Source organism: Drosophila erecta, unplaced genomic scaffold (assembly GCF_003286155.1).
Source record: "Drosophila erecta strain 14021-0224.00,06,07 unplaced genomic scaffold, DereRS2 tig00000283-arrow-arrow-pilon, whole genome shotgun sequence".
Classification (NCBI taxonomy): Eukaryota; Metazoa; Arthropoda; class Insecta; order Diptera; family Drosophilidae; genus Drosophila; species Drosophila erecta.
In genome coordinates this window covers 1525491-1546810 of record NW_020825217.1, presented here as the reverse complement: position 1 = coordinate 1546810, position 21320 = coordinate 1525491, and the positions used below count along the sequence as shown (strand labels likewise).

Sequence of the window (21320 nt, the reverse complement as noted above, 5' to 3'; positions counted from 1 at the left end):
CAGCCCGTGTAGAGAGCAAAAGCTTTTGCTGCGGGTGCGAGTCTCTGCTCCCGCGATCGGTAGTGGAGCCCTGAACCCCTCTGCCGAAATCGAGTCGAAAGAATGAGCAATCCGATCGGTAGCGCAGTTCCAAACCAGCGGTGGAGACTTGCTCGGTTTCGGTTTCTGCTTTGTGCCGTCTTCACCTGCATTTCGGCGTAGAAGAGCCGGCACTCCGTGCACATCGATCAATGGGACTTCTTGTTATCTTCTGCCGCCGGCATTCTTCCACGCATTGCACCGCGAGCTTCTGGCTGATAGCTTAACTATTCGCCAATGTAAGATGTGATCAAAGCTCGCACCTTGTATGTGGCATACATTCTCTATGGAACTTTGAATTACGTAGTAGCGAAAAAATGCATCAATGGAGCTTGTTAGGTATTCTCTTCTACGGCACGAGAAGATTCCCGAGCATGCAATCTGCCACATATCTTCGACCCATTCCATGTCATTCTTTTTAGCAACCGAAATACTATATCTTTTATTCTACTTGGCGCTGCAATATCTGCATATCTCAATGCTTTGCAGAGTTCTATGTCAATGCGGCCACTCATCTGTACCGCAGTTCGAGACGTGTTCAAATGCAAAGAATTCGAAAGAGTTCCAGACTAATGTCGAGCTTATCCAACAGCCGATGACCTGCTGATTGCTCGGACTCCAATGAATCTAAAGCCAATCTTGGGGGCCTGCGCCCGATTGATAATCACGTAGCCTGAATGCTCAGACAGCCGTGTGCTGAAGACTGGGAGTTTTCTGGCGGAGCGCAGCCCAGGTGATATACGCAGCTGTTATTTATCTGGGGGCTCAAAACCGGAAGAGCAGCTCGTCCGTATCAGATAAGCTTTTCTTACGAAGAGAATCGAATTTACTACAAAATCATGTTCGAAGGGAGTGTTTAAAAGTAATACATGTCATCTCTGTTTTTCCATATGCGGTGGCCAACTGATTCCAAAGTGCGTATATCAGCACGAAACGATCGGCAGAGTAGTGTAATTCGATTGCCATAAAACAGCAGCCCACAATGTTTACAAACTTTAAAACGCCAACCTGTGATTATGAATTTCGACCGTGGGAGTATATAATACCATTCGGCATTAAGGGAAACATTTTGCAGAACGTATTTAACGAATCCGTTCTTCCTGTCTCCTAATTGCGGGAAACGTGCTCGATATTGGGTCTAAGGCTTTTTTTTGCACGGTAGGCGATTCGTGTCTTTCCGCTCAGAGCGACGAACGTGTTGAATGACGCATCAGCTACCCACGAATTTTAAATTTTTGGATGCGTAACACCCGCCCGCGCGACGCGACGTACGTGTAAGAATCGTCGAGAGACATAAATGCCGAATGTGTTTTTTTTGGTTACATGACCTTGGTTCCGAGTTACCTACCTCCCCACCGATCAAAAATGGTTATAAAACTACCTCAATGCAGTACCCCTATCGTTACAGGAATCGGTTTCGTTCTGGCCACAACCATTGATCACGTCTTAGCCGGCTGCAGATCCCGGATGGCGGATCGCCGATCCCGAGATTCGCATCCAGATGGAAAATGAAGCGGGAAAGCATCTCCGGTGCGGAAGCAGCGCACGTCGCTCTCCGGCCCCCCGAGCTTCATTTAGACATGCATCTTACGTGATACGGGCCCCGCGCTCCCCGGCGGAGACTCTCTTCCGGTCTCCGGTCACGTGGGGAGAGCGCTCTGCACTCTGTGCTCTGCATTTTAGACGCTGCACCGTTAGCCAAGATTTGTTTTCGTCTTTCTGGTGCGGCATCCAACATCTCCGTACTTAAATCACGCGGCGCTCAACTGGCATGCGAGTTATGCAACATTCTCAGAAGCGAGCGCACCCAGCGACCTTTTAAGCGCGTCTGCCCTGCTCCAAATCACCACTGCCACTCCAGCGCTGACCGCGGTCGCAACCAAGGTTCCACGCAAAGCAGGCGCACTAAGGATACCAGCCCTTCAGAGTCAACTCAATCAGATGAACCCAGGATCACGAGGACAAACTAGTTGCAGTCAAGTTTCGAGTCATCTGAAGTAGAGTGCCCACCATGACGCACTGCCTTTGGTCGACACTGCTGGGCCTGCTGTCCGTGCTCTCCATGGCCACCAGTCGCTCTGTGCGGCAACTACCAAGCGGATATCCACCAGTGCTGCCTACCGGATACTACGGACAGCCTCCCTATGCTTACCCACCCTACGGCTATGGCTACCAGGCGCCACCACCCGTTTACCAACCTTACTACGACAACGTTTTTGGCGTCTTCAAGAGCTACCCCGGCGGTGGGATCCCTGTGCGGTTCGATTACGTGAGTAGAAACTAGAAACTAGGAATATCGGATTAGGAACATGGTTTTTGGCCACTTATATTATATATTTATTGGTACTGTTTCCTTGCCTAACCAAGTCAGCTTTCAGTTTTAATCGGATTCGTTATTTTTAATTGTAGAGTAATCGCTGCTCACGCAACTACATTGGCATCAAGCCCCATCCCGACCAGCAGCAGTACTACTACGTCTGTAAGCCCGACTGTGTTATCTTCAGCAAATGCCGCAGTCTTGAGGTGAGTCCTAGACGACCGCTTGCCCTGCTTCTCCATTCAACTGCCATTCAACTCACTTTCCCATTCCCCAGAGCTTCGACGCCAGCAGCGGGCGATGCGTGCAACGCGTTTCACAGCACAGACCGGACCACAGGCCGCCGCAGTGCCAGAAGGAGGGCCGCTTTCCACACCCTCACGACTGCCAGGTGTACTACAGGTGCGACAAAAACCGGACTCAGCCTTGGCTATTCGCCTGCCCGTCGGGCACCATTTTCTCGCCGGTGGAGCGCAAGTGCTTGCCCGGCGACCAGTGCCCCTCGACGGAGATATCGGACAGTGGCAGCTACATTCCGCAGAACTGCGAGCTGAAGTTTCCCGAGTGCGCCGAGGAAGGCACCTTCCGTTCCCCAACGGACTGCGCCCTCTACTACACATGTCGATTGCAGGAAAGTGGCACCTATCTGCAAACACGATTTAAATGCCCCGGCAGCAATAGCTTTGATCTCGAGGGAAAGTTGTGTCGCCCCCGCAGTGAAGTCGACTGCTTTGACTATGTTCCGGGTCCCGTGCAGGTACCCTACGCTCCACAGCCCTACTATCCACCCTATCCAGCTGCACCACCGCTATACGAAGAGGACGACTACGATACGGAAGCCAAGGAGCAGCAGCCTGCCCTTAAGTCGTACCCCTCATATAAGTACTCAACCCACCATCGCGCCAAGGAAATGGCTGCAGAAAACTTAGAGGTTCAGCAAGAGGGCGTTCCGCGCAATCTTAAGCTCTCGGAGAACGTTCCCGACCTGCCCACAATGTCAGCGAGTGCAGCTTCCAATCGTGAACCGTCAAAGGATACCACCAAATATCAATACACCGATACTAATCCAGCCAAGAACGATGTTACGGAGGCTCCGGAACTCAAATCGCCTTTAAAGGGCTTGCACCTTTCGCAACATATTGTCATTATCGAAAGTAAGACTACCAAACCACCAGTGGTGTCTACATGCCCAACAATTCCACCACCAAGTACAACTCTCAAACCAAGCACAACTTCTACAGTCACAAAAACCACCGAAGTCATTTCAAGTAGGGAACCACATAGAACAACGTCCGCGAAAATAACTACTAAAAGGCATACAACAGTTACTAAGAAAACCTCAACAGCTACCGAAAAACCGAAGACTACTGTAGTGACAAGAACAACTCAAAAACGAAGTACGGCAACCCACAACACTTCCCCAGTTAGAACAACAACAATAGGATCTACAACGATTACTCCGAAAACATCGACAGTTGCAGCAAGAACCGAAAAGACAACGATTAGTTCTCCCAAGCCTTCTACCAAAAAAAGTACCGAAAATACAACCACGACCTCCGTAAAAACATCTGCCATCACTAGCTCCACTCAAAAAGCAATAAGTACTACTTCCAAACCGACTACAACGACCCAGAAAATAACAACGCCGACTCCGAAACCAACTACGCTGAAAACTTCTACTCAGAAACCAATAACTTCTACTCAGAAAGAATCCACGGTTACTATTACCACTAAAAAAGCTACAGAAAGTTCTCCGTTACCAACACTAAGCACTGAAAAAGCAACTACAGCTCTCAAACCATTGACAACAACGAATACTACTTCCGAACCGACTACAACGACCCAGAAAATAACAACGCCGACTCCGAAACCAACTACGCTGAAAACTTCTACTCAGAAACCAATAACTTCTACTCAGAAAGAATCCACGGTTACTATTACCACTAGGAAAGCTACTGAAAGTTCCCCGTTACCAACACTCAGCACTGAAAAAGCAACTACAGCTCTCAAACCATCGACAACAACGAATACTACTTCCGAACCGACTACAACGACCCAGAAAATAACAACGCCGACTCCGAAACCAACTACGCTGAAAACTTCTACTCAGAAACCAATAACTTCTACTCAGAAAGAATCCACGGTTACTATTACCACTAGGAAAGCTACTGAAAGTTCCCCGTTACCAACACTAAGCACTGAAAAAGCAACTACAGCTCTCAAACCATCGACAACAACGAATACTACTTCCGAACCGACTACAACGACCCAGAAAATAACAACGCCGACTCCGAAACCAACTACGCTGAAAACTTCTACTCAGAAACCAATAACTTCTACTCAGAAAGAATCCACGGTTACTATTACCACTAAGAAAGCTACAGAAAGTTCTCCGTTACCAACACTCAGCACTGAAAAAGCAACTACAGCTCTCAAACCATTGACAACAACGAATACTACTTCCGAACCAACTACAACGACCCAGAAAATAACAACGCCGACTCCGAAACCAACTACGCTGAAAACATCTACTCAGAAACCAATAACTTCTACTCAGAAAGAATCCACGGTTACTATTACCACTAAGAAAGCTACAGAAAGTTCTCCGTTACCAACACTCAGCACTGAAAAAGCAACTACAGCTCTCAAACCATTGACAACAACGAATACTACTTCCGAACCAACGACAACGACCCAGAAAATAACAACGCCGACTCCGAAACCAACTACGCTGAAAACTTCTACTCAGAAACCAATAACTTCTACTCAGAAAGAATCCACGGTTACTATTACCACTAAGAAAGCTACAGAAAGTTCTCCGTTACCAACACTCAGCACTGAAAAAGCAACTACAGCTCTCAAACCATTGACAACAACGAATACTACTTCCGAACCAACTACAACGACCCAGAAAATAACAACGCCGACTCCGAAACCAACTACGCTGAAAACATCTACTCAGAAACCAATAACTTCTACTCAGAAAGAATCCACGGTTACTATTACCACTAAGAAAGCTACAGAAAGTTCTCCGTTACCAACACTCAGCACTGAAAAAGCAACTACAGCTCTCAAACCATTGACAACAACGAATACTACTTCCGAACCAACGACAACGACCCAGAAAATAACAACGCCGACTCCGAAACCAACTACGCTGAAAACTTCTACTCAGAAACCAATAACTTCTACTCAGAAAGAATCCACGGTTACTATTACCACTAAGAAAGCTACAGAAAGTTCTCCGTTACCAACACTCAGCACTGAAAAAGCAACTACAACTCCGAAACTATCGACAACAACGACTGCAACGACAACTACAGTGGCAGCCACTACTCGACTTACAACAACCACCATTTCCAAATCCTCTACGAAAACTACGTCGTCTCAAAAGCCAGATTCTACCACGCCTAAACCTACAACAACGACGAATCCAAAGACAACAACAGTGATCATTTCTACTCAAAATCCCACAACGTCCACTCCGAAAACCTCCACGGTAATCATAACCACACCTAAACCAATTTCGAGCACACAAAAGCCGACCAGTGCAACTTTCCAACCGACATCAGTTACGGCAACATCTAAAAGTATCGGGACCACGAAGGTTGCAACTACCACTACTCCGCAAAACTCCACCGCCTCCACTGCAGTGACCACTGCCACGCGATCGCCATGTGCCGATTCCAACTCCACCTCAGGTAAGTCTCTTGCTCATGAGCATCCATTAGTCCATTTTGAACGCTCCTCCACACAAGCAGCACTGAACACCTAATCACGACACTTGCCTTACAGATAAGAACACAAATCCTGCATGCACACAAGAACTCGAACAAGTGAATCTACTTGAACTACAATCACCACAGAAACAAGTAACGCTCACCGACACACAACCCAACACTTCATTTAGCGGAAGAAGGAACACTTTGGACGGGCAGGAGGCGCCGGACTACATGGACGATGCACCGTCCTCCGCCGAGGCGCAATCAGGGCAGGCCACAACAGCTAGGGCTCAAACCATGTCCACGCTGGCGGCGGCCCACATCCTGCAAAAACTGTTCCACATAATCTCCACCACGCCGCCAAGCAAGGAGCATGCTCCTACTCAGCGACCATCCAGTCAGCATTCCTCCAGCCAGAGCCCGCGAGGAGTGACCATTGCTCAGATGGCCAGGCACAACCTGGCCACCTCTAAGCCCTTTATCGCCCACTCCCTACGGCTATCCATCCAGCAGCTGGCCTCTACCCAGAAGGGCTCTGTCCAGCCCACTAGAAAGGAGCCGGAGGACTCCGAGTACTACGACAGTGAGACATCGGAGCAGTACGCGGATGAGGAGAACGAGGTACTGGACAAAACCCAGCCAAGGGCTATGTCCAGCACCACTGTGGCCGCACTGATCCCTGCTGCTCCGTCTACGACCACTAAACCAGAGTCACATATAACCACCTCCTTGCCAAGACAGACCAGGGCAGCTTCCTCTACCACAGCCCAGCCGATTGAGTCGCCAACTGGAGAGCTGGAATACGGCGACAGCTCTGAGGGCTCTGACTATGTCAACGACGCGAACGACATTCCGAGCGGTGTAGTCACCAGCCTGGAGGCCAGGAAGAACTTCCTGATCAGCCTCCTGAAGCAGCGCCTAACTCATACAGAGCTGCAGAAGCCATTACCGGCTGCGACCACATCCACAACACCAGGTGCCCCTCAGACATCAAGCAGCAGTGCAGGTCCTGCGTCCACCACAATCAAGAGCACTCTTGCGCTCACAAGTTCGACCGCACGACCAGGTCTGACTGCTAGTAAGCATTCAGGTCCACAGGCACCTAGTCGGCAGAAAAGTTTGACACCTTTGAGTGAGGAATACTACGATGAGGACGATGACTACATGGAAGACGAACCCGCTGGCTCTTCTGAGGCTAAGAAAAAGGAGACCGGCGCAGTCTTAGTAGACGATAGGCCACCGGCAGCCACCGCCAAGCGACACGTGGCGCAGCCTGTAGAGCAGGCGATGTTCAATAGACTAGCAAGCAGGAGTAGGGAAAGCGAAGTAGAAATGAATGCTGCATCCGACGAGCTGCTTAAAAGATTGGGAAGGAAGAAAACTCAGATTCCCACCGGAAGTACGCCCAATCGCGCATCAGCAGTTGCTAAGGCTCTAAGGCGCAGACTTGCCGCCGAAGTTGGGCATCCTTCTGGACTAACCGTGCCACACACATCATCTGATCCAAAAGCAACCCAAGCAGTCATGCAAACAACGACACGAACTGAATCATCCTCCCAAACAACACCATCGACATCCACAGAAACACCAGCGACACAAGCAAGCCAAAAGGCTCGAACACGCGAGTCCGGGGAGCAAAAACCAGAGTCAATCACACAGAGTACACTAGAAATGGTCACACAGACCACTCCAGAATCAGCGCCACCAGCAACAGCTGTGCCCGTCGCGGTGCGCCAGGAAGTGCTGTCGGTGAACAGCAGGCCCTGGTTGCTGGCGGCGCGCAACCAAACCGTCCACCTCACACCCATGTCCTCCATATCCATCTCCTCCGACGCTCGAACGCCAAGCAACCCAGTGAGCCACGCTAACCGTTCGTTCAATCCACTAGTGTCCAGACCCGGGGACCACTCCACGGAGAAGGTGCCGCAGCTCATCGTGAAGGTGTACGAGCCCATCGACCTGAAGATCGTCTTCTGTCCGCAGTCCTGCGACCAGGACCACGACCACAAATACGGTAAGTCCACCACATTTCGCAACGTCAACGAACATTGTCCCTGACCTACGACCTATGACTCGACCACAGACCCAGCTGATAATTATAAGAAGTCCAACTGCACGGGAGGCTGCGACGAGGAGGAGGAGCGGGTCCACAAGCATGTCGACATCCAGTGGAAGCCACTGGAGCTCACCGACATCGCTGGCTTCCGCAACGCAGTGTAGGAACACAACGACGCCCACGAGATTCGCGTAGTGCGATTTCTCTAACATAGAACCTATACCGTACCTATAACTACAATAAATACTATACCATTAAATCCACCAAGACGGTCTGGGAATGGCGCACAGCAAGTGGGTCGCCTTGGTCAACGGGGGCTTTCCACCCGCACAGCCTGCAGACTCCATGTGCTGCCACCGGGTGGCATGGTGGCATGGGTGGCATGGGGGTCGTCCGCCAAAAGAAACAGCGAGAAGCGCATAGTGCAGAGGCAGCTGGCAGCTGGCAAAAGAAGCAGGCAGAGTGCACACAAAAAGTTGCACGCCAAAAGGAAAGGAAAGGAGTGGAAAGCAAAGGATAAAAAAGCGTGCCACCACGCCGAACGTCCTTCAGCCTGTGTGGGTAATGGGATATGGGTGGGTCGCGACTGTGAATGTGGATGTGGATGCGGTCGTGGTCGTGGTCTGTCTGTGGTTATGCTGCCTGCATGTGTCCAGAAGTAGCTGCCACCTGTTGGCGCCCGCTGCTGCCGACTGGGCCAACAAAAGGAAGAAGTCCCTAACACAGTCGTGGACGGCAACAAGACCAAGCCAAAGTCGGCACGGCGGCATGCCCCACCCGCATGCCATTCCACATGCGAGTGGGCACTTGGCCACCAGGCGCCCAGTGTCGACAGGCAGTGTCCGCGAATTCCTGAAGCGACGCGGGTGGTGGCAGCTCTGTGTTTTGTGTTAACGGCAAGCAAAAGGAGCAAGTGCAAGTGCACTCATTGTTTTTGCGGCAGCTGCATTGTCCTGCTCTTGTTGTCTTCGCTTCCGTTTCCGTTTGTTTTGATCTGCTCTGCTCGGTTCGGTTCGCTTGTTCGCTTATTCGGTTGGTAGCTCGGTGGTTCGCTGGTTCGTTGGATGGGTAGCTCGGGGATGCGTGGCACAGTTCCCACATAGAGCACGAGTTAATCAATGCCCCACACCCCCAAGTGGCATCTAAGCACCAGTGGCAGGCTTTTCGGCGATTTACAGTTATGCGTGCCACAAATCGGCATCAAACGCGCTTAGCAGACATCATCCTGCTGCTGCACAAATCTCCAGTTGGCCATGAATTATTCAGCAGTTCAACAGTTGGCCCCTCCCTCTCGCTGCCGCCCCCCAACTATGGCGCACAATTTGCAATTTTCATGTAGCATGAAGTCTTGGATTTGACTTTCCCCTGCCGCCACCGCCGCCGCCACACACATGCTCCTTGTGCAAATCCTTTTTATGCCCGCATTATATAGTTCGCACGCATTGCTTCTCCGACTTTGAGCGGCTGGGTTGGGTTGGGTTCTGCGTTGTGCGTTGTGCGTTGTGAGCCCAGGACGTCACATTTGGCACACGATGCGCGCGTCATTCAATTCCATTTCCATTTCCATTTACCCGACTCCGCGACCCTGCGACCCTGCGACCCTTCGACATTGCGAGCCCCGCGAACTCTGCGAATGCCGTAGCATTTCCACATTTCCACATTTCCATTTGCAGCGCGACGCCATTCCGAGGGCCATATAACCAAGTTCAATTACCTGTTACAGCCGTTAGATGAATTTCTATGGCCAGTACATGTCCCGACTAGTTGAGTACAGCTCTCAACTGCCATTCCTTGTATCTGCTGGTTGGGTGGGTGGATGTCTTGTGCGAGTGTGTGGCTTTTTTGAATATTTGAAATGTTTTTGTTCGCGCCACGCCAACAAGTTCGACAACATCGGCGATGGCTGAAAGTTGGGGAAGTGTGCGTGGAGGTGGAAGAATAACGACACACTTTGGCACGCATTTGTGATAAACATAAATGAGCTTAGAAATGAACCCCGCAGGATAAGGCGCACACGCCCATACACGCCCCACGCCCACACGCCCACACGCACACACGCCCACACACACACTCGTGCGTGGCGCTAGAAGTGGGAGGGTGTGGCTCCTTTGGGGTCGGACATGGAGTCGGAATCGGGAGCAGAGTATTGACTACATACAGTAGACATCAAGTATCAGGCCGAACAGAGCATTATACAAATGATACGACATTAGATAAGCCTAAGTGCAAATTGGCTTACAAACCGGGATTTGTGTTTGCCGCTCTCCGACCTCTTGCCGCCTTTGTTCTGCCCGGCTTAGCGTGGATCCGGATACGGATCCGCTGCGGATGCGAATGCGGATGTTCCTTTGCATGCCACGGCTGCCCCCCGGCTCATCACCTATGCATGAGGCCATGATCCGGCGAGCCAGATGGATAGTGGTGCTCCTCCGGCGCATAGGGCTCCCAGTTGCCGTCTGCTGAGCCCATCTTATGGCGCCCATTGCTTTTTAGCACGGCTGTGTCAGCGGGTTCCACTAATGCGTATTCAATGGGCACGGTTGCACTTTGCGTAAGTGCCGATATCTGGGTCGCCTCCGTAATGCTTTCTTTTTGGCCAGGCGGAGCACCGAGCACCCAGCACCGAGCACCGGGCAACGACCACCGACCACCGAGCAGCCAGAGCTCGGCACAAAAAACGCCAAAGAATCGCCGTGTGCATCGTGTGCGCAAAAAGGAGCAAGAGCAGCCGCACAGGGTCGAGTCGGCGGAAAACAAAGCCAAACCGAAAGAGTTTGGGGGGATTGGACATGTGGCACACTCCGTGTGAGGAGCAAAAAAACTGTCAAAAAATTCGTCCTTGATTCGTTGCAGTTTCTTTTTGGCGTGATCGGTCTGGTCTGGCTGGGTTCGAGTGTCGTGCGAGCCGTGAGTTTTCTAAAACGAAAGCAAAAAGATGCACACACAGCTGTGGATGTGGACGTGGACGTGGATGTGGATGTGGATGTGGATGTTGCTGTGGATATGGCTGTCGATGCGGAGTGGGTGAGCAGCTGGAAGTGGAAGTGGAAGTGGAAGTGGGCCGTGGCCCCCGCAAGGACATGCGGCTGTCGACTGGAGATGGGGCTGAGGATTGAGGACTGAGGACTGAGGAGTACGGACTGGGGCTTCGAGTTGGTCGTCATGAATGAAACTCTCTGATTGCCTCCGTGTGTGTGTGTGTGTGGCATGTGGCACTAGTCGATGGGTGGTGCGTGGTGGAGTCGTGTTTGTTGCTTGTCTTGCGCCATCTCCGTTGCATTCTTTTTTGCTGGCTGGCGTCGCACTCTGATTGCTTTTGGCTTTTGCCACCAGCGCAGTCACTTTTTGTGCACCACATTTGCATGGTGCTTCTTTTGGAGCGCCAGCTCCGTTTGCTTCTTTTGCTCCTTTTGCTCCTTTTGCTCCTTTCCTTGGCCACCCAGTAAACCAGTAGTCAGTCAGCCAGCCAGCTCTTTTCGCCTCTTTTGGCGGGATGGCTCAGTGGGGCAGGAGCTCGTTTAGCCGATTGTTTCATTTGATTACGCCTCGCTGGCCCCGCTCAGTTTTGCTCTGCTCCACTTAACCACTTGGCCATGTGACCATGTGGCATGGGGCTTTGTGTCCACATTTCGTGGCCGAGTGCATTGGCTGGCGTGCTCCGGCGAGCGCTTTGTGCGCGCCCCCTCAATCGCGCACTCTTGGCAGGCGGCACACAAGCGGCAACAATTTGCAACTCATCGTTGAGTGCACCCAGCCTGCATGGCCCCTGTTTCGGCCAAGTGCCTTCCAAGTGGCCCGCGGAGAGCTCTTCAGGCGTGTCGCGTTCAAATCCTATGGATGCGGACCCGTATCTTGACCTCGCCCGCACCCAACTGCACCTGCATCTGCTCCTGCTCCTGCTCCTGCTCCTGGTCCTGCTTCTACTCCAGCGGCCCAGATTTGCACTCCGCGGCAAGGCAAATATAGGCGGCATTTGCCGCATTTCGTTCATATGCAATCGCATTAAGGCTGTCCTTATTATTTATTGACTTAATTGATTTTAAATATGCATAAAGCCGCGGTCCATCCAATATTTGTCTTTGGCTGCAAAGCGCAAAGGTGGCAGTGGCTTTCAATTAGCGTTCCCAAACACGGCATCGGCATTACCAGGACAACCGGACGGGTCCCTCTGATATCGAGTATGGTGTGGACTGGTATCTGGTAACTGGTAACTGGTATCTGGTAACTGGCAACTGGAGTCTCGCGGTGGCAGGGCTGGTTTTTAATCTACTGTTTGCATTATCCGATTTCAATTTTTATGTTGCTTTTTTGCGGCCCACGCACAGCAAATATTTTCGTTTCTTTGATGCAATGTCGCTAGTTTTCCACATGCCGATGACGGCAAAGACGGGGCGCTGCGGGGTACATTACCACTTTGTTGATTAAACATTAATTTTGCCTCGAAAATGCACAATGTGCACCGGTCGTCCGGCCGCCCAGCCGCCCAGTCGCCCAGTCGACGCGATGAAGCCCCTGCCCTTCTCCAACCAGTGACCCCACTTGAGTGGCAAAAGGCGGGCTTCTAAAGTTCACATCAACTTTTTGGCAGGAGCAACTTGAGAGCCTGAAACCTAAGAGCCTGCTGCACTAGCGCACTAGCTCGCCCAAGGAACACGGCGCTTGTGAGTTGCATCGTCTATTTTTTACGCTAATTGTTCCGCCCGAAGATGGCGCTGCCCTCCGCTCCAGGCTGGCTTGCTTTTAATGCAAACTTTTTATTTTATTGAAGCATTAAAACGCATTTTTTACAACCGAATCGCAATATTGACGATGGGCGGACTCAGTCTAGCCGAGTTGTCAGTCGCTGGGAGGAGTCGCGGGACAGCGGCCGAAAGAGCGCTTAATGGTCCATTAAAGACAAAGATTTTTGAAAAATTACTACATTCACTTTACGGGCCAACTAGAAATGGCGAATGCTGCCGCAGGCAAACAACAAAGTTGTAAAAATTGTTTCGTTTTTAAGCCGTGGAATGCGCGGCCCGCTTGCCAGTGGGTGGGTGTGTTGCAAGTCGCTGTTGCGGCGGTAAACTGCCGTAAGTTTAACAGCAGCGCATAAACTGCAGCAGGAGCATGCCGCCCCTCCTCAGTCCCCTCAGATCCCTCAGTCCGCTGAGCTTCCATCGCCTTGCCATTAGCAATAAAAGAGGGGGGCTGGGTGGGTCCGCGTACCTACGTCGAAGATTGAGTTATGTGCGTTTCGACTTTGTTTCTGGTCGGGATGGGGTTGGAGCGGCGAGCGGTGAGTGGTGGGCGGTAGGATGGAAGAGCGCGCGCTGTTTCGGCAATATAATGGTAATAACCGAATCGTTACAATCGCGCTCAGCTCCGCTCGTTTTTAGTTGCCATTAGAATGCACACACACACACACACAGCAGAGAGGGGAGGAGGGGGAGCGGGAGCGGGCGGCAGTTGCAGGTCATGAATTCGCCATTTTACAGCCGTCGTATTTTTTCCAGCCATTCATTCATCCATTCATCCAGGCAGCCAGCCAGCCGGATTCATCATCCCTCCGCCTAAGCTCTTATCCTTGGAGCTGATTTTCGGGGGGTGGCGGGGGGCAGTGGGGCTGACTACCCTAGAAATAATAACGCTTAAACTTTTTAGTGTTGTCATTAAATTCCTCGTGTAAGTTGCCAAAGGGGGTTGATGGCATTCTTCTCGGCCGCCGCTGTCTTCGGTTTGTTTTTGTGTGTATTTTGTTACTGTTTTTATTTAACATTTTAATGTCGCTTCAGCCTCCGTCTTTGGCTGAGTGGGTGGGGGGGAGCTTGGCTGCTGTTTGGGGTGGGGAGCCAGGCACACCCCGAACACTAACGCCATCCCCTCGGCCTCAACCCAGCACATCTGCAGGTCTATAAATTTCGATATTTACTTTTTATATTGCAAAAATTTTTCTGCTGACGGAATTACGGAAATTAAAAACGAAATGAGCCTGAACCAGCCCGCCGGGGGGTGGCGGGGTGGCGTGGTGGCGTGGTGGCGGGGGTGGTTGGGTGAGATGTCAGCTGACATTTGAAGCACCCCCATTCACCCCTTGTCCGATGCCACTTTGGTCATAAAAGGAGCATTATTCCGTGCACTTTTTAATATCCCGCACAGTTTCAACTTGCTGCCAGCTCCTCGAGGAGCGTGTCTTTGCTCTTTATACTTAATCGTAAAGTTTAGAAACTTTGTAATGGCTGAAGGCCCCCAAACATTGCAGGGCCAGTGGGGGGATGGGCGGGGCAGGGCCTCAAATCGATCTATGTATCTGTATCTGAATCTGAGTCTGGAGGTCTTACCCCCAGCTCGGATGCACTCAAACCGTTTAATAACTAATCAACGGACTGTGGAGGCCATCACATTTCCTAAATTTATGCTTTCCCGCATAGTTGTAAACTGGGAAATGTGACTGAATTTGAACCACCCCGCTGAATGCTGCACTTTTGCCGCCGACAGTGCTTTGATTTGATTTTTACGCCGCGCCATAAATTGTTTAGATGAGTTTTTTAATCGAAATTGTTCGAAATGACTTAGGTGCGCATAAAATGTCTCTCTCGAGAGCGCTTTTCTGCCGCTTCAAGTGGGTGTGGGTGTGGGTGTGGGGTGGTGGGTGAACGGAAAGCGCTTTGCGAATAAATTGCCGGCTGATTTCGCTGCGTTCCTTTTATAGGGCTTATAAAAAGAATATTTTTAATAGCGCATAAAAGTGTTTGTTAGTTGCACGAGATCCCCGGGGTGTTCCTGCCCGCCAGCTGAAGTGCGAGTGGGGTATGGATATATGGATATGGGCATGGGCATGGGCGTGGGTATGGGATGGAGGGTTGCTTAGCGGACGCACTAAGCAGGCGCCTAGTCAGCCGCTCGCCAGGTGGGATTCATCCGGCCAATAGGATCCCGTCCGGATCGGCGTGCGGATGTGGTCCGCCCTTCACTTTTTACTGGCTACCGGTGGCAGCAGGACTCGTAAACGTTGCCGAAAACTTTGAACTTGATGGTTTTCCCCCCGTTTCCTTTCTTTTACGGCAGTGCCGTGTGCTGCCCCAAAAACCCAGGCCATGCCCAATCCTGCTCCAGCTACAGCTTCAGAACCTGCCCCTGCCCCTGCCCCTGCCCCTGCCCCTGCCCACATCTCATGTGGTCATGAGCGAGAGCTGCGCTTGCAACACCGCCGAACCACATAAAAAGATACATTTGGCAGGCACCCAAACGACGCATAAAACGCGTTACTTTCATCCATGAGCGACGTTGATGGGCTCATAAATGCCGCGAATGTGCATGAAACGCGTATTTTTCTACTTTTTGATGATTTTGAAATTTTGTATGCGTTGAGTGCCGTTAAGTGTGTGCCACTGCCACTGCTACTGCCACTGCCACTGGCGGAAGCAGCCCCTCAAACCCCCCAAAGCCCTTGGCTCGTGTGTCCGTTGGCCGTGGCGTAACCCCAAAAGGGGAGCGGGCCACCGAAACTTCAGGCAGCCGAATTGTTTTTAACCCACTGAGGCTAAGACGAAGGCGAAGGCGGAGGCTGAGAGGGCGGCCAGGACGGAGGCAGTTGCTCCTGCCGTAAAAGTAATATGAAATGTCTCATTTTTAGAGCTTCGAAATAAAAAAAGTTATCGGCGCATTTCGTCAGCAAACCTACAAAGGGCTCGCCCGGAGCCATAAAAGGGCTGCGGTTTAGTTTTCATCCCATCTCTCAGCTCAGCTCAGCTCAGATCAGCTCCACTTGCCTCCTCATCGGCAGTCCAGGCCCGTCCAGACCCGTCCTGTCCCCCAGTTGCTCCGATTTGTGATGCCTCAGTTCGTTTCCTGCCTAATCCAGCAAATTAACAACCGCCCGCGGGAAAAGCCATGGAAAAGTGCTGGAATGGGATTGGGTTTTCGGATCGGATCGGACTGGAGGCTGCACTGCTCGTTGGCTACTTGCTCCACCAGCGACCCTTGGAGCAAACTTTCTAGCCGACGCATTCGTGCTGTAATTATCGGGACCGGGCTCCAGCGATTTGGGGTTGCTTTTGGGGTGCTATGATTCGATTTTGTGCCCATCACCACAGCTCGCCGTCGATATTATTGCTGTGTGCTGAGGTCGCTTAATCGAGTGCTTTTTGTTGCCCATAAATGGCAATGGCCAGCCTGGACAGGATGAGCTCCGGCGGATGCGGTGGGAGCGGGAGTAGAAGCGGGAGGAGCTGTCATAGTTGCACATTTTAAATTAGCGTGTCCGCCATACACCCATGAATACATCTGCCGCTCCTACCGCCATCTTTGTTGGTTTTCGGCCGCCTTTTTGCCTTGTTTTGCTCTGGGCTTCATTAGATTGATTTTTATTTTATTGCCTCGCATTTTAGGGCGGAGTTTTTGCATATTTTTTGCGTGCGTTCGAGCGAGCTGGCGCACTCGCGCTGCCCCCTTCCCACTCAAACTCCCACTCGCACTCACACAAGAGCAACAAATTTAAGTATATTTCGCCTTTTTGTCATTTTTTTCCCCCACTAAATTGCCAAACTGCATTGAGCACCCGCGCCCACCCACTGGGCGTTGGTCTGTATGTAAGTGCAGTTGCATCGGCTACAATGCATTCTGCATTCTGCATGCTGCGTCTTTTTTTCGCTGTCATCGTTTGGGTTTTTCCCCCAAGCGCTCTCTGCTTAATTTTATTTATTTATGGTTTTTATACATTTTTTTTATTTCAATTTGCGCTGGCCCGCCGCCCCTCGCCGCTCGCCCCTCGCACATACACCCCACCACCCCCCGAATGACGCGAATTGCATCGCATGCAGGCTGCATCTTCCGTCTCACCTCACCGCCGCGACAGCTCTCGCTCGCACCTCGCGCTGCACTCAATCTGTGGCAGTAAACTGCATGGCCAGCTCCAGGAGCGGACTCGAGTTCCAAGGCAACCTCTGGAACGGGCCTTTGGAACTGCATTTTCTGATTTTCAGTTATTGGCTTCAAAGTTACAAAAAGATACTAGATACAGATACTTGGTCAGGTGCAGCAGTGGGCCCATTTTCGTTGCCTACATTTCGGGGCTTTCGAGTGCGCTCCTGGGAAATGCACTTGCTGGCAAAAAAACTAAAACAAGTGTCCGCTGCCTCGGCCGCGGCCTCGGCCTCTGCTGCTGCAGCTGCGGCTGCAACATCAGCTGCAACTGCAACTGCAACTGCATTGCCGCCCAACACGTGTCGCCCTCTCGCTCGCTCCGACTGAGGCCGGCCTGCTCTGGCCCACGGTTTAGGATGTGTGCGTTTTGAGCCTGTTTTTGCGCCTTTGCTTTTTTGCACTTTTTGGACAATTTTTATATATTTCTAGGATTTTTTTGAGCGCTCCCTTTTTATTTTTATTTCAGGGCCAACCGAGCCGAGCGGAGCCGAGTCCCGCCGAACCGAGCCCCTCCCATCCGCAGATGCAGTTGCAGTGGGCGGTGGGCGGTGGGCGGTGGGCAGTGGGCGATGGGCGGTGGGCAGTTGCAGTGGCCAGTGCAGCGGCAGCCTGCTGTCATTTCACTCGCACCCAGGCCTTTTGCAATTGGGAATGTGTTGTTTGATTTTTCCCCGCGCCGCGTCGCAGGAGCTGCTCGCCTTTTTTTTCGGTGTATGTGCATTTTTTTTTAGTCTTTTGTGCTTTTTGGGCGGCTTTTTGTTTGGTTTTCGCGCTTTTTTCGCCTTCCTGTTGCACGCAACTTGCTGCGCTGCGTTTTTATTGGCTGCCGCCGAATGCTGCGGCATAAGTAGGTGCACGTTGCCCGGTGCACGGTGCATGTACACGATTTTTTTGTGTTTTATTTGAATCGCCTTTTTGCGTGCGTATGTATTTTAGCTATCGACGTTGGCTTTTTTGGTTGCCTGCTTTTTTTTTAGTCCCCTCATTTTTTTTTTCCTTCGTTTTTATTTTTTTTTTTGGTCTGCTACTTCCGCAGCGACGCTTAATGCAAATAAAATGTTTGCGTTGACTTGCATTATGCTGATGCCGGGCATCATCAGCGACCCACCGCCCACCACCCACCGCTGGCCAGTGATAACGCATCCTGCGCATTGTCGTTCCACTCTCTTGGCCGGGCCAAAACCATTTTTATTTTTCAGTCATTAAAAATTGCCCCTGCCTGCAACCGTGCCGCCCCCACAGTGGCATGGCCCCTGGTGATGGTCTTGGCGATGGTCGTAGTCCTGTTTCTGCTGCTGTTTCTGTTCCTGCTCCTGTTTGTGTTCCCGTTCCTGTTGCTAGTTATGGTTTGGTCCTGGTGCGCCTGGTGCTCCTGGTGCTCATGGTGCTCATGGTGGGTTCGAGCCCCTCTGGTGTGCCGCTGCTCGGTCGCTGTGGGTCGAATGTGGGTCGCCAGCCGGCGCTTTTTGTTGCTGTCTTTGTGGGCAAGCTCGTCGCATAATCGCCGGCTTCACACGCAGCCTGCACTTGACTCGACTCATCCCGTGCCAGCCCATCCCATCCGCGTCCTGCCCCGTGCAATCGTTTTTTCGGCATTTTGCATGCAGCTCTGGGCCTTTTGTAGCACCAAACGCCAGCCAGCGCCAACCAATGCCACCCACCAGCTACATTTCAGTTGTCGTGTTTCATTTCACAGCGCCAGTTTTTCTTCCACTGCTTTTCCGCACTTTTTTCGGCACTTTTTTTTGGGCCGGCCTTGTCTGTCTGACTCTTTCCAGCGCTCTGTTGTTGCTTGCCACTTTTCACATAAATTTCGCTCCTTTGCAAAATTACCGATATTTTGATAGCCGCCCCCCAGCCCCTTCACTCGCACAGCCCAGCCAGGACTTAAGCTGCCGCTTAACATTTTGTAGGCATTTCAGCGCTGTATTGCCAATCCAGCATGCACATGCACAACCATATCCACAGCCCCCAGCAGCTCACCTGCCCGAAACCAGTGGCCACCTGGCTGGGCCGATTTGCCTTTATTGCAATTAAACTCGTGCTTTGGACTTTGTGCTTTGCTTTTCAAACATTTGCATTTGCCACTTGACGCTTTTGTGTGTAATTGATTTCCAACGCTTATTGTCAAGTGGCAAGCAAAACAGCAAGCGCAACAAAGCGGCCCCCAGGTGCTTTGCCAAACTATTGTTGTTTTGTGTTTTGTTCTGCTGCTGTGTGCTGCTGTGTGCTGCTGTGTGCTGCTGTGTTGTGTGTTGTTGTGGCTCCCTTTGTTTTGCTCCTAACAGCGGACTCAGTGCCTTTGCCACAGCTCCAACTGCCTGCGCATCGAGTTCTCCTCCAAATTGCCCGTTTGATTGTTCCGCTGCCCCTTGCCATGCCTGCAATCTGTGCAAACACAAATTAATTCCGAGCATTTAGTTGCATTGTGGTCCTTGTGTCCTTGACCACATGCCAGCGAAAAGGGGCCGAGGCAAGGACTCGTCAGTTTGCAAGTCCAAGTCCCAACGGCGACCCCTGACCTTTACTTCGGCCACTCGAGCTTTTGGCTTGGCTGAGGCCGGTGGAATCGAATACCACCATTGATCTTTGTGCTTGGGCTAAACTTTCGCACGGAAAGTATTTAACCAATTAACCAATTTAACAAGCAAAAATCGGTTGGCATTCAAGGTTCAAAATGTTAAATTTTATCAATTTCTTCCAAAAAATCCTGATGTTACCCCTTACAAAAAATGCGAAATTTTAGGGAAAACAATTTTTTTTTTTAATCAGCAGGAAATTGATAGGGGTCGTTAGTTGTGATCATTAGCTGTTCAAAACAGTAATTTTTATGGCTGTGTGAAGTTTTTTGACCAAGCTATGATGTTACACACCCGGGATGTACATAGTTTTTCTTTAATCCAGATTTTTCGACAAAAAATATTTAGTTTTTTGTTAACAGCTGCTAAAATATTGGTCTGATTGTTGAATGTCATACCTCGTTGAATTCGGTATAAAATTTGCCATCGAACTGCATTCAAGGCTAGAAATGTTGAATTTTGGCCATTTTTCGCAAAAAATTATGATACATTATGGTTTAAATTACCAGGCGAACAGGAATTCCAGAAGGTGACCAACGATCGTTTGGTTTTCGGCAGCCACCTGCTGCTGATTATGATCGCCTGGTAATTCAATCCGAAAAGTCTACAATTTGCCATAATTATAAACATTTTGTAGGCAAAATTGTGAGATTTTTGCGATTTAAATTACCAGGCGAACAGGAATTCCAGAAGGTGACCAACGATCGTTTGGTTTTCGGTAGCCACCTGCTATTTATTATGATCGCCTGGTAATTCAAGCCGAACAATCTACAATTTGCCATAAATATTTACATTTTGCAGGAAAAAATGTGAGATTTTTTGTTTGAATTACCAGGCGAACAGGAAATCCAGAAGGTGACTAACGATCGTTTGGTCTTTGGTAGTGACCTGCTGCTGATTATGATCGCCTGGTAATTCAAGCCGAAAAATCTACAATTTGCCATAAAAATATACATTTTGTAGGCAAAATTGTGACATTTTTCGGTTTAAATTACCAGGCGAACAGGAATTCCAGAAGGTGACCAACGATCGTTTGGTTTTCGGTAGCCACCTGCTGCTGATTATGATCGCCTGGTAATTCAATCCGAAAAGTCTACAATTTGCCATAAAAATGTACATTTTGTAGGCAAAATTGTGAGATTTTTGCGATTTAAATTACCAGGCGAACAGGAATTCCAGAAGGTGACCAACGATCGTTTGGTTTTTGGTAGCCACCTGTTGCTGATTATGATCGCCTGGTAATTCAATCCGAAAAGTCTACAATTTGCCATAAAAATGTACATTTTGTAGGCAAAATTGTGAGATTTTTCGGCTTAAATTACCAGGCGAACAGGAATTCCAGAAGGTAACCAACGATCGTTTGGTTTTCGGTAGCCACCTGCTGCTGATTATGATCGCCTGGTAATTCAATCCGAAAAGTCTACAATTTGCCATAAATATAAACATTTTGTAGGCAAAATTGTGACATTTTTCGGTTTAAATTACCAGGCGAACAGGAATTCCAGAAGGTGACCAACGATCGTTTGGTTTTCGGTAGCCACCTGCTGCTGATTATGATCGCCTGGTAATTCAATCCGAAAAGTCTACAATTTGCAATAAAAATGTACATTTTGTAGGCAAAATTGTGAGATTTTTGCGATTTAAATTACCAGGCGAACAGGAAT

The 21320-nt window shown here is 50.3% G+C and overlaps 1 protein-coding gene across 3 annotated transcripts in view; it reads left to right on the top strand.

Moving 5' to 3' along the window:
- The first annotated feature begins 1486 nt into the window (after positions 1-1486).
- Positions 1487-21320, top strand: part of LOC6555768 (mucin-5AC) — a 46710-nt gene continuing 26876 nt past the window's right edge. Inside the window, exons 1-5 of one of the 3 annotated variants that reach the window (XM_026983119.1) lie at positions 1487-2347; positions 2488-2601; positions 2673-6096; positions 8006-8131; positions 8201-8436. In XM_026983119.1, the coding sequence (XP_026838920.1) occupies positions 2090-2347; positions 2488-2601; positions 2673-6096; positions 8006-8131; positions 8201-8337 (4059 nt within the window). In that variant the 5' untranslated portion in view covers positions 1487-2089 and the 3' untranslated portion in view covers positions 8338-8436. Of the gene's footprint in view, positions 2348-2487; positions 2602-2672; positions 6097-6190; positions 8132-8200; positions 8437-21320 lie in introns of those variants that run through there. The other 2 variants (XM_026983117.1, XM_026983118.1) reach the window with 2 other exon arrangements.